Here is a 15,219-nt window from a genome sequence, read left to right as displayed (position 1 = left end):
TTGTCTCTTAGCTGGAATTTCAGTATGTTCCATCATAGACCTGTGACCTGACTAGCAGGGAATAAAATCAGTATCACTTTTCCATTCTCAATGAATGTTTAACTCAGTGAATTAAATAGTTCTTTCAATATTTAATTGTTTTACGGGAGAGAGAGAGAGAACAGCCTCAACTGCAAAGCAAATTCCCGTTGGAATAACCAAGAGGGTGTTGGTGAGGACTTTGTGGGCATATTTGAGGAAGCCAGAAGAGAAACTTGGAACTCAGTTTTCGATGTCCCCAGGCTCTGTTCTATCTGCCAGACTTCCTGCCATAAAAAGAAGGCTGTGTTTTGAATGACTGCTCAGGTGCCAGCTCAAGGAGAGCATTTGTGACTACAGTTCATGGACAGAGGCTAATGCTTCCCTGCAGCCTGGATTTAGGTACTTTTATCCTTTTGGGGCTGGGCTTTTATCTGCATCCCTCTCCATTATTTCTTATCCTAGTAACCCAGGATCCTTGCTTCTATGGCTCCTACTTCTGTGTGATTAGTTTTAGAGTTGTGGAGTGTGCCTTAATTTGCTAAACTTCTCTTGCAAAAGTCAACCTTTGGATATTGATGTGATGAAATAGAAATGAACGTGTGCTTCATCCCAAATGAAAGCCTGGCTTCATTTCACTCAGAACAGCAAAATGGAATGTCCATCCCTGAACTTAATCGAAGTTAGTCCTCTATAATCATGCCTCATCTTGGAGCAGCAGTTTGCTACTCTGTCCCCAAATGAGCAGTCTTATAAATGGTACTAAAGTGGCACCACCCAGTGTGCAAGTCCACTGCTGTTAACTTACCTGTCTGAAAAGCATTGCAGAGGCTTCCCCTTTTCATAATGAGAATACTTATGCATCCTGAATATTTAGCTAAATGCCTTGGCAAGGGCATTGTGTGCTACCAGCATACAGGGGTGGCGGCATTACAGATATTTATGTGCTATTAATGATGGAGTTTTATTTAGTATCCAGATGAAAAAGAAATGTAAAAAAAATAGAGGTTAGACTTTCAGTATGTTTAAAAAAAATCCCACTCTTGCCCCCAAACTCCAAGTGATTCATCTCTCCCATTTTATTCTGTGAGTCCATCAAACTATGCTTATGTAATATCTACTAAATGAGAATGGAATGGAATCCAAAATTATACTGGATAGTATCTTTTATCAGAGAACAATTTTTGTCTTATGAGCTGTAATGTATAGCTTGAAGGAGGTTGCATGACTTCTCATTGCTTCAGCTACAACCTTCTGTGAAATGCCCCTCCTGTGTAGCTTTAAGTTGTGATGGCCACGAGTAAAGATTGAGGTAATACATTTGTGCATATTGTCAGCTTTCTTTGTACAATAGATTTATCTTGAGAGCTTTCTGGAGTCTAAAAACAGAACCCAAAGAAGTTTAATTTATACTTCAAATGGAAAGGTTTTCTATAAATTGAAACTATCCATGTGTACTTGGGAGCTTTCTAGAATAACTTTTCTTCCAAACTCCTTGTAGCTGAAGGGTGTTTATTAAGATTCATCTTGGTACTTGTATGGGTATCAGTGTAGCCTGGCTTAATGGATCCAGTGATGCTTTTGCAGGCTTGCCTCTCCATTTTGAAATAGGCTGCCAGCCATGCCAGGTAGTTGCTTAGACTATTTGGCACTCACTTTCCCCATTCTCTGGATCATCCTAAAGAAGCTTGTGCTCACATAGCACTTGTGTAAAAGTGCTGTGAAGTTTAGTATTATCAAACAGCAATTAGCAAGAGTGTGTGTGTGTACATGTATGTATGCCAGTATAAACACACAAAACACTATAATCACTATTAAAATTATTTGAATCAGGTCCTCAGCTGTTAGGAAATGCCAGAATCACAAGTGCTTGAGTAGAGCTTGAGTAGTGCTTGGCTTGCCTGGTGCATGTTGGAGTACACAATTAGGGGCATATTGAAAAATGAAGCCTGGCCATGTAGGACCTCTTTGTCTTCTAAAATGGGTGTTGGAGGGTGTAGAGGGAGCGATCTAAAGCAAAGGAAATCCCAAGCATAAGGGAAAAATTAATTCCTATCTCATGCAGAATTCTTACATGAGGCTTTTAACCTGGGAACACTGAGGACATAATTTCTTAAATCTTAAAAATGACTCTCAATCAGTCTGTCCTTCACCACAGGAAATCTCTAAATGGGAAAAACACTGAGCTGTAGATCAGTAGCTCGCTGGCAGGACTGGCAGAAGGAAACTTTGTACCTTCACTGTTTTGTTCTCCAGCAATATTAGTCTACAGGAAATAGATTTTCTATCTGATTCTGCAGATGACTTTTGATTGTCAGTTCCATTTTGGTTCTGAAAGGATGGGTGCTTCAGTGGGCACAGCCTGCTCTGCTCATGCTCCTTTGTTCTATCTCCTCCAGCCTCTTTTTGCCAAGTTTCTTTTCTTTTCTTGATTCTTCTCAGCTCAAATGATTACATTTTGGAAAAGGTGGAAGTAACTAAGAAAAGAGCTTAGTAATAACTCTACGTGAGAGGGTCACCACAATATTATAGGCCCCATAGCAAGTACGGGAAGGAATTGTTCATTAGCCAGTGGGTCTCTTGGAGAGCAATAGGATGGTCAGAAAAGAAAGGCAATTCTGTTGTGTTTCTGTCTCTTTTGCTTTTTAAATAAGAAAATCATATTTCTAATCATCAGGAAGATCAATCTTGAGGAAAATTCTAGATATTAAAAAAAGTACTTATACAAAACCTGCTCAATTCTCTGCTAGTAACAACTTAAATCTATCCTTTTACATTTATCTTCTCTGCATTAAAGGTTTTACTTACCTATCTGCCTGAATATTCTTCATTCCTTACTGCAGAATTAACTGAGTAAAAATCAGACATTTAAAATCTGTATCTCGTTTAGCCAGCAGTTTTATTACAGTTGTACCGAGGAAAAAGTGATGTCATAACTCCCATTTTAAATATCTGACCATAAAGGCATGGAAAGGTGAATGTCCAATGTTCAGACCTTGGTTGCAGCTACAGGAACATTTTGGCTTTGACCGTTGGTGAAGTACACAAGAAAGCGGTGATGTAATTGAAGAGGAGGATGAAATATTGTCCTGTGCCTGCCCTGGGGGCAGCATTGGCTCTGCACTGTGAAGTGGTGCATGTGAGAATAATAATTATTTTAACAACTTGTAGCATTTTATGAGGATGATTCTGTTTCTACCAGCAGATATGTAAATGTCTTTTTGATGGAATGTCTGTAAAGGCAAACTTCCTATATAGGAATATGAATTCTCTGTCATGTAGGCAAGGTGAATTACCAAATACCAGCTTTTCACTTGTATGATGGCAGAATAGTCATGAATACTCACTAGCTTCTACTCCAGGACCTCACCAGTTACTGCTTTTTGCCACACTCATAGAATAGAATAGACTAGACCAGGTTGGAAGAGACCTTCGAGATCACCGCGTCCAACCTATCATCCAACACCACCTAATCAACACCACCTAATCAATAGCCTTCTTTTTACCACAAGCAGTAATCCATTTTTCCAGTAGAGATGTTTCCATAGTGTGCTGTAGTTAATAAAAACAAACATTCAAAGCTATATTGTGAATAGAATAGAATGGAATTAACCAGGTGGGAAGAGACCTTTCTTTGTAGGTTTTCATATGAGTTTTGGGAGCAGTTTTATTAGCATCTACTGTCTCACTTATGTTTTCCCCTACACTTATTACTATGTTTTCCCCTAGTATTTGAGCTAGGTGTTAGTATTGAGTCTTCTGTACCTTTTAGAGGGCTTGGAGAGGAATTGATGCTTTTTTTTTTTCTTGTTTTTGAAAATATGAATTATAGCTGCCATCCTTCTGGCCAGAGAAGCCTGGATGGGTACTCCCTTCTGAGCACATGAATACAGCATTTTAATTAGCTGGAAGGTTGCTTATTCCCATATCTTCTGGGATTAAAAATCTCTTGCAGTGGAAGAGCTTTAATAATGGCCCTCGGTTTATGTTGGTTTATTTGGAGATTTTGTAATTAGTGCTAAGATGTTGAAAGCTGAGGATACAAAATGAGAGATTCGAAGGAAAAATCTTTTTAATTGCTGTTTTTGAATTTGCCAGTGGTAGGGTACACTGCATGTTATGTAATGCCATCCTCTGGCACACACATGGAACAAAAAGGGGAAAAATGTGTTTTGTAGTCAGGGATACTTATTTCCTGTACACTTAATGGTATTCACTCTGCATATTATGCTGCAAAACCTCACTCCTGTACACTGGATGACTGATTCTGCTTCTTGCTCATAGGATTCCTACCCTATATATATGCACAGGAGACATAGGCTTCTAAGGGGGTTTTCCTCAAAGCAGATAGGTATGAAGCACCTAAAGAGTGAACTGATTTTGCTCAGTGCTATCATTGCTGATTCTGTGCAATACATGTTTTTTAGAAGGCTGAAGACTTCTTATTTCAAAATGTAGTGCATATCTAATCCAGCCCTTCCTGTTACGTGAGTGTGGAAGTTCGCACGGCTTCGGTGCTGCGTGTGAAGCACCTAAGGGCAGTAGCTCCATGTGGGAGTGTGTAGTGTTTGCTTCGGTCAGGCACTGAGATTACAGTTAAATGTTTGCACTGAAAACCTGGTCTCTCGTGCCAGGCATGGTATAGCTTTTCAGATATGAGCTGCAAGGTCTTTTGTTACAGCCTCAGTGCTCACATGCAATTTATGATGTGAGGAACGCTTTCAGAGTGGTCCTTCTGTCCTGTAGAGCTGCCTTTACATTAAAAAGACCTACGTGTACGGTCACCGATGTTAGTCACTTTTACAGGGGAGGGAAGGAGGAGGGAAGATGCAGAAATCCTCCTCCTCTTAGACAGTAGTAACAGTGTGAGGATGCCTTGCCCTCATTTTTTTTTTCTATTTTTTTTTTCCCCCCCTTTTTACTTCTGAGATTGTATTGCTGGCAGCCAGAGGTGCTGAAACTCCTGACGACAGCAGCTATTCACTGCGTGGTTTTAATAGGCTTGGAGAAATATGAGTAGAGTACATGAAAGCAGCTCAGCTTCACACTTCAGCTGGGAATGCCCAAAAAGCTTACTGCTGTTTAGAATTCTTGCCTCAGTCAGGAGAGAGCTGCACGGGTGCTAAATCTTCTACGACTGAATTAGAAGAATAATGACTGTACAATTAACTATCAGTCCCTGCTCATTTAGGCACAGTTTTTACAGAGATCAGGAGAAATATGGAACTTGATTGGCATGTTTGCATTTGATGGTGTGTGCAAAATAGATGACTTTTAAGACAGGTGGTGAAGAAAAATAGAAGGGAAAGGAAAGAGAGAAAAATGCAATTTGAGACGCTGCGCCAGGTCTGCAATTCTGTTTTATCTCATTTCCATGGGGTTTTCTCATCCCCTCCAAACATCTTACAGAATGATCTTTTTGGACAAACGCTGAACAACACCAGGTGAGTAGAAATTAGATGATTTTTGCCTTGCCGTGTCTCTGCTTGCGCTGGCAGGAAGCTATTTGCATGTATGTCAGTGGTGTACTTTGATAACTGCACTCTCTGAGAGGAATATTTGTCTGGTAGCTGCGAGTCTCTTCTCTTGGTGCTTTTCTGTTTTATGTAAGGATTTACATGGGAGCTCAGTCTGCAGAAATAAAGGCAGCAAAGGTGGAATAAAATATTTAAGATGGTTATGTAGCTTTCAAATACATTAGCCACCATTAGAAGCTGGCATTACTAGCTGTAATCCTTAGAGCATATGAAATATTCATAAACAAATTTGTCTGGGAAAATGATTTCTGTGTGGCTGTGGCAGTGAAAGGATTAAATGCTCGAAGATGTGTCTGTTTAACCGTGCATAATTTGTTGGGGGATGTAAATTAGCAGTTCTGCACACCTTTGGCAAAATAGGCAGAAAGCTGTTTCTTGGGTTTAGAAGCCTGCCTGTGACGTATTTCAATCATCTTTTTAACTGGCCAAATTATAGCTGATCAGTGGATGCTTTGCAGCAGCTCAGGCAGCTCTGTGGGCTGGCTGTGAGCAGCTATTGTTTTGTGGGGATTAAAAAATGCTAGGGAGAAGTTGTTTACTGGTGTGAGACAGTGATTGAATTGGTTTCTTAGGATTTTTTTAGTATTTGGGGGGTTCTTATAAAGTGGAATAATGATTTGTTTTGGTGGCATTATTCGGGAGGCATCCTATCATACTGATGTTTTCAACTTTTTCATGCTGCTGTTAAATATTAACCATAAAAATGATTAAGAATTTTGTCTAGAAGGGTGGGAGTACAGATCAGGGAGGGGGGAAAAATAATCTTGTAGCTCTTTCCATGGAGAGGGTGCATTGATGGAAACATTCTGGAAAAAGGGTGGAAGTAATATTGCAGAGACTATATCCAGCACTCTAATCTTCTTCTCTGTATCTGTGGGAGAAATCCCTTTTAAATGGGATATTATTTCTTAAACACAGTGATATTTGCACTTAATACTTCAGAAAACCTTGATCATTTTCTCTCACAGAACATTGTAAGGGTTCTCTCCCTTGCTGCTGGTGTTTCCCTTATCCATACTTTAATATTTATTTAATGTCACTGTTCCCAAGTTTTGCTGTCTTGGTCCTGAATTTCTAATTAGGCATGCCAAAGGATGGAGGTAGCTTTAATAATCATAAGACTGCTTTAGATATAAATGAAATCAGTAGTCAGTGAGATTTTTTTTTCCCCCCCTTACATCCCTTTGCTGTACTGTGGAATCTTTGAAGCTCTACAAAATGGAGCAATAATTTATGTATTATCAGCTGTGACTGTAAACCAGTGCACATTTCCAAGCGCGTAGTTCCAGGCCTGCAGCAGCCAAGAAAGCCCTTAGCAACTGTTCTAATCAGCTACAAACCAAGCAGTGATTCTCTGGTTTTGCAGATCGAAATGCATGCTCTTTGGCTGCTTTTTTGGGGGTGGTGGTTGTTGTTTTATTTGTTTCCCCCCCACAGATAGATGTGCACGGTGCTTTTACCTGTGTATTTTCCTTGTTAGTCTCTGGCAAGAGCTGCATCTGGTATCGGTGTCAAATCAAAAGACCACCAGAGAATTATTATGTTGCATTTGAAATGTGCCTGAGATTTAGAATTATGTTTGTTCTAGAAGGCTGGCAAACAAGGAGGGATTGTTAGGAAATCCAGCCTCCCACTCTGATTTAGACAGAGAGTGTGTCTACGTTTCTAAGGAGCGATGTCGTGATTTTCCAGGAGCCAATTTTGGCCCCCAAGAAAACACTGTGTAATTTTAAACAGTGTGCAGCAGCAACCTGAGAGACCTGGGACATGCTTTCTGGGTCTCTCAAAAGTTAGAGTTAGTTGAAAGTTTTTAAATGTCATTCAGTAAAAAAGGCTTTTGTCTTCTTAAGAAGTATTTTAAATCTGATCTTGACAAGAAGGGCTTTGAAGAAGTCATCTATTGGGCAGTGACTAAAACAGTCTTGCTGTTTATTTTTGAGGCTAGTCCTTTCTGTGGTCATACTGGTTTAAAAAAATTCTAAATAATGTACATGTCAGGTGGATTTTTCACTTGGAGCATTGCACCATTAATGTAAGGCATTAATTGTTCATGCATTAAGAAGTGTGGTAAGAAAATCATAACCACCTCCAGCCTGCAAAAGGTTCTGTTGCGAGGTGTAACGTGAGCTGACTCTTTGGACTTTCAAGTTGAAAGTTTTGTCAGACTAAAAAGGGAGGATACTTTTGTTTTTTAAGGTTTTTCTTTCTTCTTCTTCTATTTTTTTTTCCATATCTGAAAAGAAAGAGTGAAGAGTCCACAAAGATAACAGCTGACAGCACAGAACGAGTAGCTGCTGCGTACCCAGAGCAGTAATGTGGAGAAATGGCATTTATTCATTTAATGCAATGGGTGGATGCAGGCTGATAGTGCAGTAGCTGATGGAACACACACCAAAAAGTCATAGGAAGCTAGGTGGTGTGCATAGAGCTCTTGCTGAACATATGTTCCTATTAATTTTCACATCATCTGTTCTTGGAGTTCCTCACTTCTTCTGGAAGTTTAGGTATGCTGTGATTTTGTTGCATGGCAGATGGTTCTCTCCTCCTTCACTGTCTGTATTATACCATAGCATTAACAGCAGTGTATCTTAACCCAGGGTTTATCATTTCCCCACAGAAACCTTTCATGAATTGGGGTTTTGTCTGCATATTGTTGTGTACAGGGAGATGTTAGCTTATGCTTGGACTTGCTGGTCTTAAGGTCTTTTCCAGGCAGGTTATTCCATGATTCTGTGACTTTTGTGCTGCAGGCACTGAAGTGAGAGGACCCAGCTGACATGAAACTCCTCGTGAGTTAGGTTATTTTACTGTTGAAATGGGCTTGGTTGTGCAGAGCTTCTACTGGGGGAGTGCTGCAGTTTAGTCCTCCTGTGCCAGCTACACAGCAACACTTTGCTGTAAGATGCCATTGTGAATGTAAAAGAGAGAGCTGGTTTACTGGGCTTTCCTCCTGGTCCTGAGTGTCTGTATCTGACATTACCAAGTCCAGCCAACTGAAGCAGTAAAGGAATGACAACCTCAAAACTGCATCTCAGCTGTGCTGGGGACTGCAGGATAGGTTACTTCCTACTGAAGAAGAAATGACCTCATGGCAAGAAGTCACAGGAATTGTTTTGCATTCTTAGCATTTGGCAAATAGCTGGTTTGTGCAATAAAGGCTTCATGTGCTTGGGAAAAGATACATTCTCAGTAAAGGTCTCTCGATTTCATGTGCTGATATTTCATCCAAATTCTAAAGCATCATTTAAAGGAATTTTGGGTTTACTGAAGTCTAAATTTTTTCAGTGATTTCATAGTTCTTCAAATGACTAAAGACAGTGAAATAAAGTTTTGAAATGCCTTCAAAGCCCCTTAGCTGGATTTTCTGATTGCCATTCCTCATTTAGAGTTCTGTGTACAAATACTGTGCTGTCAGATGCTCTATTTGTAGCAGCATGCTCTGTGAAGTCAGAGTTGCTTTGGGCAATATTCAGATTAACACATCAGTTCGTAATGGTGAGTATCCTTTGTGGCTAAAATTTGTGTGAGCTGTAGAGAAGAGTTCCATTTTGCCGTTGCAGGACGTATCACCAGCTTTTCTTTGGGCATGGGCAGCAGTGGATCTACCTGCAGCCGGTGTCTCTCACCACAAGCTCTTACTTCTTTGTTCCAGCTATGGGAATGTGAACTCCTTGTCTAGATTGGCCACACAGGGGCATAAGACAGCTAATAGATGCTGCCCCAAAATAGCACAAAGGTTGTTCAGCAGTTCTCTCTGTAGCAGAAACTGAGGACTGGGCCATCATGTTTTGAAATTAGACACACTAATTCAATTAAGCCCCAATGTTTTTTAAAGATTCTTAAGACTTTTCACTTTAAGTCCCTTGGTAAGCATCTGTTACATAAATATTCTGATTTCCAGAAGGTTACTAAAAATACCTAATAAATTAGCCTGTTCTTGAAACCAGATATTTACACAGCAAATATAACTTGGGGGGGGCGGGGAATAAAAGTTATTTTCATGATTGAATTTTCTACTTTGTTTCCTAAATATATCTATGAGCTATTTATTAATGCTCTGTTTTATGATGAAGCCATCACATGATGTCAAGAATTACTGGCACAGACAGTTATTATTTGTCATGGTGCAAGAAATGATTACTTTGACATTGAAGAGAAAAGATCATTTTCTTTGCCTTGTTGGGAAGCAATCTCATCAAGAGATCTCTGCAGAAGACATTTGAGGTTTTTTCCTGACTCTGAAGCAGCTCATCTTGCTGTGCTTCCAAGAGTATGTTGCATTTTCAAATATCATTAGTTGAAGAGCTAAGAATAAAACCCACCCTGATAGCATGGGAACTGAGAGTGTGTTGTCCCCATTGTGACATGCAATAGTGAATAACTGCAACTGCCTCTTTTGCCTTTCAAAACCCAGCTTCTCCATAACTACCTCTAAAAATGTAATTTGTTGGGAATTTCACATCTGCTCTCTCTTTACCTCCACACTAGACTCCTGTAACCATGACATTTGCAGCTGATGTTTTCTCAATTGAAAATTGTTGGGAAAAAAATCTGAAAGTTTTATTTCTTATTCCCACTTTTTTCCCCCCTTTTTTGTTTTTTCCTCTCCTTAAAGGCCTAGCAAAGGTGTTTCCTCCCCTGGTGTTTAGCTATTTGTGTCTTGCATCAGACACAATCAGAATTCCAAAACAAAGCTAGCACCAGTACTGGAGTTGGGGCTGTTCAGCCTGGAGGAAAGAAAGCTCCAGGGAGACCTTCTAATGGCCTTCCAGCCATTAAGGGGCCGACAAGAAAGCTGGAAAGTGACTTTTAACAAGGGCTTGTCGTTACAGTGCAAGAGGAAACAGCTTTAAGCTTGAGGTGGGTAGGTTTAGGCTGGAGATTAGGAAGAAATTATTTACAGTGAGGATGGTGAGGCACAGCCCAGGGAGGCTGTGAATGCCCCCTCCCAGGAGGTGTTGAAAGCCAGGGCTGTTGGAACTAGATGATCTTGAAGGTCTCTTCCAACCATAACCACTCTATGATTTTATGATAGATGCCTGTATTACTTCAGAGAGGTTATCTATGTCAAGCCATCCTCTTTTTTTCATTCTATCTTCAGAGACATAAGTCATAGTCAGGTGACTCTCTCTATGCACATATATATGTTTGTAAACACAGTGGGAAGACTGGCTGGGATGGCAAGTTGTATACAGAAGGCAGAGAGGGACTTTGCATTTGCTCTTTCCTGCGCTTTTGCTGTGCATCCCTCTCACAGAGCACTCTGTGTCCTCTTTGAACTGGCGATAAATATATCTAACACCATCCCTGCTTTGCCCTTTGATTTGCCACTTTGGAAGAAAGGGGGAGAAGTACCAGGAGTTTTTTAAACCTCCTCAGCTTTCTGTTTCCCTTGGAGGAGGCAACTGAATGTACTAACTTGCCCCAAAGCTATTTCTTTCTGAAGAGAAGTTCTGTGTTCCATCCTGTCTTGGCAGCCGTTGGCTTTTAGGTTTGTTTTTTTAAATCCCTGTTTCTAGGAAAAGGCATCTTTGTAACATCCTGCCACAGACACTCTGAGAGAGAAAAGGAAGAGATTTCCTTACAGAACCATTTCTCTTCCAGTCTCTTCCAGCTCTGGAGAGAGAGAGAGACCTTCTGTTACTTCCACCTCAGTTGGTACAGATTTAATAAGGTAACATATGCTTCCTCCATGAATCTCGGAGAGCTGTTGATATTTGCAGCCATAACAGGTTTCTCTGTTCTCCTTGTGTATCAGCTGCTGCTATCTGATGATGGTAATAAAATCCTAGCTGGCATATGATCTTAACCTCCTACCAGGAAGGATAAAAAAGAGGATGGGGTCAGTGGTGGATGTTTATGTCAGTTCAGATTGGATGTTAATCTGACAAATTTAAGTACCACTCAGTTTGGAAAGGATGAAACTTGACTTAAAACTGTTGGTTTGTGTTTTGGTTTGCCTTGTGTCTTGTCTTTTGCTTTCTTTCCTCTCACCTGGGTGAAAGCAACAGAAATCTAATCTAAACTATATTTGAGTTCCCAAGCACAACATTTTGGACAAGAACATGTAAAAACAATCTCTGTTCTTGATTAACTCAGAAAATTCCTCAGAGCATCCACATAAGGCAGGGGTATTATAGTTTTTTCTTTTGAAGAAGAAAAGGCAAAGGCCATGGTATTAAAAACAGAGTAGGGATTTTTGTGTACTCATCTTGAAACATTTTAAAGAGATTTATTCAATGTCAGGAGCCCAGTAGCTTATGAAACCTGCATATTCCAACGTGGACAGCCAGGAATCAAAGCTGCTAGTCCTTGATGAGGTAGTAAACAGATCTGGGCATATATTGAGCTGTGATGGCTGAGGCAGCAGCTAGCCCCAGCTATCCCTTTTACCTTTCCTCAGGCTGCTGCCACTCCAGTAATGCTGACCTGAGTGCTGTGTGAATCTGCTCTGTGCTGCCCCAGTTCAGAGTCTGGCATATTGGGATGAGGCAGAGTTCATGTGCCAGGGTGTTTGCTGTACCTGGTCAGATTCCTATACATAAATACAGAATAGAGTAGAATAGGATACTTCAGTTTTCTTACTTGTATGGTCAAAAGAATCCTTGTGAGAATCTTCATCAGTCCTGACTTTCTCAGTGCCACGTAAAAGAATGGTGAACAGCACTCATGTAGTCCCTCACCTTATTTTCACTCCTTTCTTTATCCTTTTAACACTTCTCCTTTCGGATCAGTAAGTTACATCACATGAACATAGATGGCACAATGTGCCTGCTAATGACACTATTAATTTCCTGTGACACTAATGATAATTAGAATGCGTTGTAGAAACGTGGGGCTTCAAAAAGCAAAACTGTCCTTATCAGAACTGAGATATGTCTTTGTGTTCCTTGATGGAGAAGTTTTACCAGCTGGATCTGGCACCATTCTCTTTCTGTGCCACTCACTGAAGCAGTGGAATAGAGGATGACCACTTCTTTTGGTGTGACCGCTGCCATTTCTTGATAGTTCCCTCCCCTAGAATAGTCTGGGTTGGAAGTGACCTCCAAAGCTCATCCAGTCCAATCCCCTGTGTGGTCAGCAGGGACATCCTCAGCTAGATCAGGTTGCCTAGAGCCCTGTTGAGCCTCACTCTGAATATTTCCAGGGATGGGGTCCCAACCACCTCCCTGGGCAACCTCTTCCAGTGTTCCATTACCCTCATAGTGCAGAACTTGTTCCTAACATCCAATCTAAATCTGCTCTTCTCTAGTTTGAAGCCATTGCCCCTCATCCTGTCACTGCAGGCCTTTGCAAACAGTCTCTCTCCATCCTTGTAGCCCCTTCAGGTACTGGCAGGCTGCTATTAGGTCCCCCTAGAGTCTTCTCTGCTCCAGGCTGAACACCCCCAACTCCCTCAGCATGTCCTCGTAGCAGAGCTGCTCCAACTCCCCAGTCATTTTTATGGCCCTCCTCTGGACCTGCTCCATCAGGTCCATGTCCTTCATGTACTGAGGGCTCCAGAGCTGGATGCAGTATTCCAGGTGAGGTCTCACCAGAGCAAAGTGGCAGAATGGCCCCTGAAAAACTGAGATGAGTGTTGGAGGTAGCAGCATCATTTTAGCTCCACCCTGAGATAAAAGGTTGGAAGCAGAAGTATTTTGAGTCCTAGGCTTGGCTTCAGCATGTGCTTTTCTATGGGGAGGCAAAAGCAGCTTCCTGGTAGCTGCATTTTGGTGTCTGCTTTTTCTTTCTTAACCTGACAAGAGATAATTCTGAGAATGAGAAATCAGATGAAAATGTTGCATACTGAAGAATCTGGTCCAGAATTTGCCTGCTTTTTACAGGGATCACAGATCTGAATTGCTGGAACACAACTTCTATTAGTTTTAGAATGAAAAGTGAGTTGGCTTTATTATACAGAAGTCAGAACAGATTGCATGGTGTCTTTATTTACAGGAGTGAAATTTGTCTTGATTCATACACTTCATCCTCCCTGCAATGCTGATGATTAGAATATACTTCCAAATTCCTATCTGCTGTCATTCAAGGTACTTTTAATCACAGAACTTCATCAATATTTTCAATAAGCTATCCTCTAGTCTGTCTCCTAGATAGTAATTGCCATCTGCATTGTAATGGGAACAGCATCCTTTACCTGTTGAATGGTGCCCAAAATTAAGTTGACAAGCAAGGTAATGCAATAAGGATAACTGCTTTAAAATAGTTACCATTTTTAATCCATGAGCTACTACATAAATTCACAGAGAGATGCTCTAAACCAAAGAAGTTCAGTGTGTGATCTAGTTACTGTGCACCAAAGGATGGACCTTCTGGCATGGGTTGTGTATGTATATTTGTAAGCAAATAATAACTTGCTTCATTATTAAATGATTACTAACATTTGCAACAAATATTCTAATTTTTCTTCCTTGCAGCATGTTCAAAATACTGCTTCTAAAATGACTTAAGGAGCTGATGAATAAAACATGACTCAAAGATGGAGCCTCAGAATTTCACGGCGGCTTTCCACTCCAATTATTGCTGTATTCTCTCTGGCTCCACAAAATCTACTTGCCAAGTATAGATATGCAAAACATAATTTAGAAAAATCTAGGAGAATTTAGAAAAATCTGGGATAAAAACAACACCCTTTGGCTGAAGCAACAAGCATATAAGCTCTCCTCCCCTCTTCATCTCTGTGTCAGTCTTTCTCCTTACATATCTCGATTTTTCCAGTGCCATTTTCTGTGGCGCTCCTGCGTCTTCAGGCTGCACTTGGAGCAAGTGCATTTTGCGTGGCTGGTAGGACCCCAGGAGTAGTCAATGCTTCTTTCACTTGGAGACTTCAATGTGTCACTGCTAATGGTGGCATTGATCTGCTGCCAAATTACAAGGAAAATGTGGGGTTTGGGGGAGGCTCACGTTTTATAGCTCTTCTGTATCGCAGTGACTCTTACACAGATTATGATCCAAATAACCTACACCAAAAGCTCCTAAGAACTCTTCCAGTAGAGTCTACTTCTCCTGCCTGTCACACTTGTGAGAAGTTTGGCATAGTGTCAGGGAGGACAGAAAAGGTTGAAAAATTGTAAGTCTTGTGAGATTTTCAAACAACAACAACAACAGTTCCAGTGATTGCTGCTGCTGCTTCAGCTGAAGTGAGATGAGCTGACTAAAAATAAGGAAGAGAAAAGATGTTTCTAATAAGTCTTTGGCACTGCCTCAGCTTTGCATCAGCTTTGCTTGAATTCTGGGAGTTTTCTTACAACAATTTCAAATCTGCAGTGATGTGATATGGTTTTTGTCTCCAGAAAATACTGTTAGCTCGCTGTAATTGCCATGACAATGTGTGGAAAAGTACACTGAAATCTGAGGAGTTCAACAGTGTGGAGATAAGATGGGAAATGGAGTTTATCATACAGACCTGGCTGCTGAGTTGCAGTGTGTTATTTGCAGTGTGTTATTTCTCTCTCTTCCCTATCAGTGTTGTTTTTCCCTTCTCCTGCTTCAGTTCTGTCCTCTGACAAGAAAATGCTGCAACATAATAGAATATCCTCACTAAACCGTGTGCCGTCCAGCCCTCACGCAATGGAGAATTTAAACGGTGGCAATAGAGTGGAATATTTCCTTGCCTCCATATACCTAAATAACACATTTGAGAAACTTCCATTTCCTTCTGAGG

General features: G+C 40.7%; 1 protein-coding gene across 49 annotated transcripts in view; it reads left to right on the top strand.

The window, feature by feature from the left end:
• Positions 1-15,219, top strand: part of RIMS2 (regulating synaptic membrane exocytosis 2) — a 379,504-nt gene that overhangs the window by 106,986 nt on the left and 257,299 nt on the right. For 5 of the 49 annotated variants that reach the window (XM_054167296.1, XM_054167294.1, XM_054167302.1 and 2 more), the window contains exon 1: positions 4,945-5,462. The exons of the other annotated variants lie outside the window; for them this stretch is intronic. In XM_054167296.1, coding sequence (XP_054023271.1) covers positions 5,341-5,462 — 122 coding nt within the window. In that variant the 5' untranslated portion in view covers positions 4,945-5,340. Of the gene's footprint in view, positions 1-4,944; positions 5,463-15,219 lie in introns of those variants that run through there. 49 annotated transcript variants of the gene reach the window in all.

The sequence above is a fragment of the Dryobates pubescens genome, chromosome 14, assembly GCF_014839835.1.
Source record: "Dryobates pubescens isolate bDryPub1 chromosome 14, bDryPub1.pri, whole genome shotgun sequence".
Taxonomy (NCBI): Eukaryota; Metazoa; Chordata; class Aves; order Piciformes; family Picidae; genus Dryobates; species Dryobates pubescens.
The sequence above is the reverse complement of the archived record's forward strand: the minus strand, read 5'-3'. Positions and strand labels throughout refer to the sequence as shown.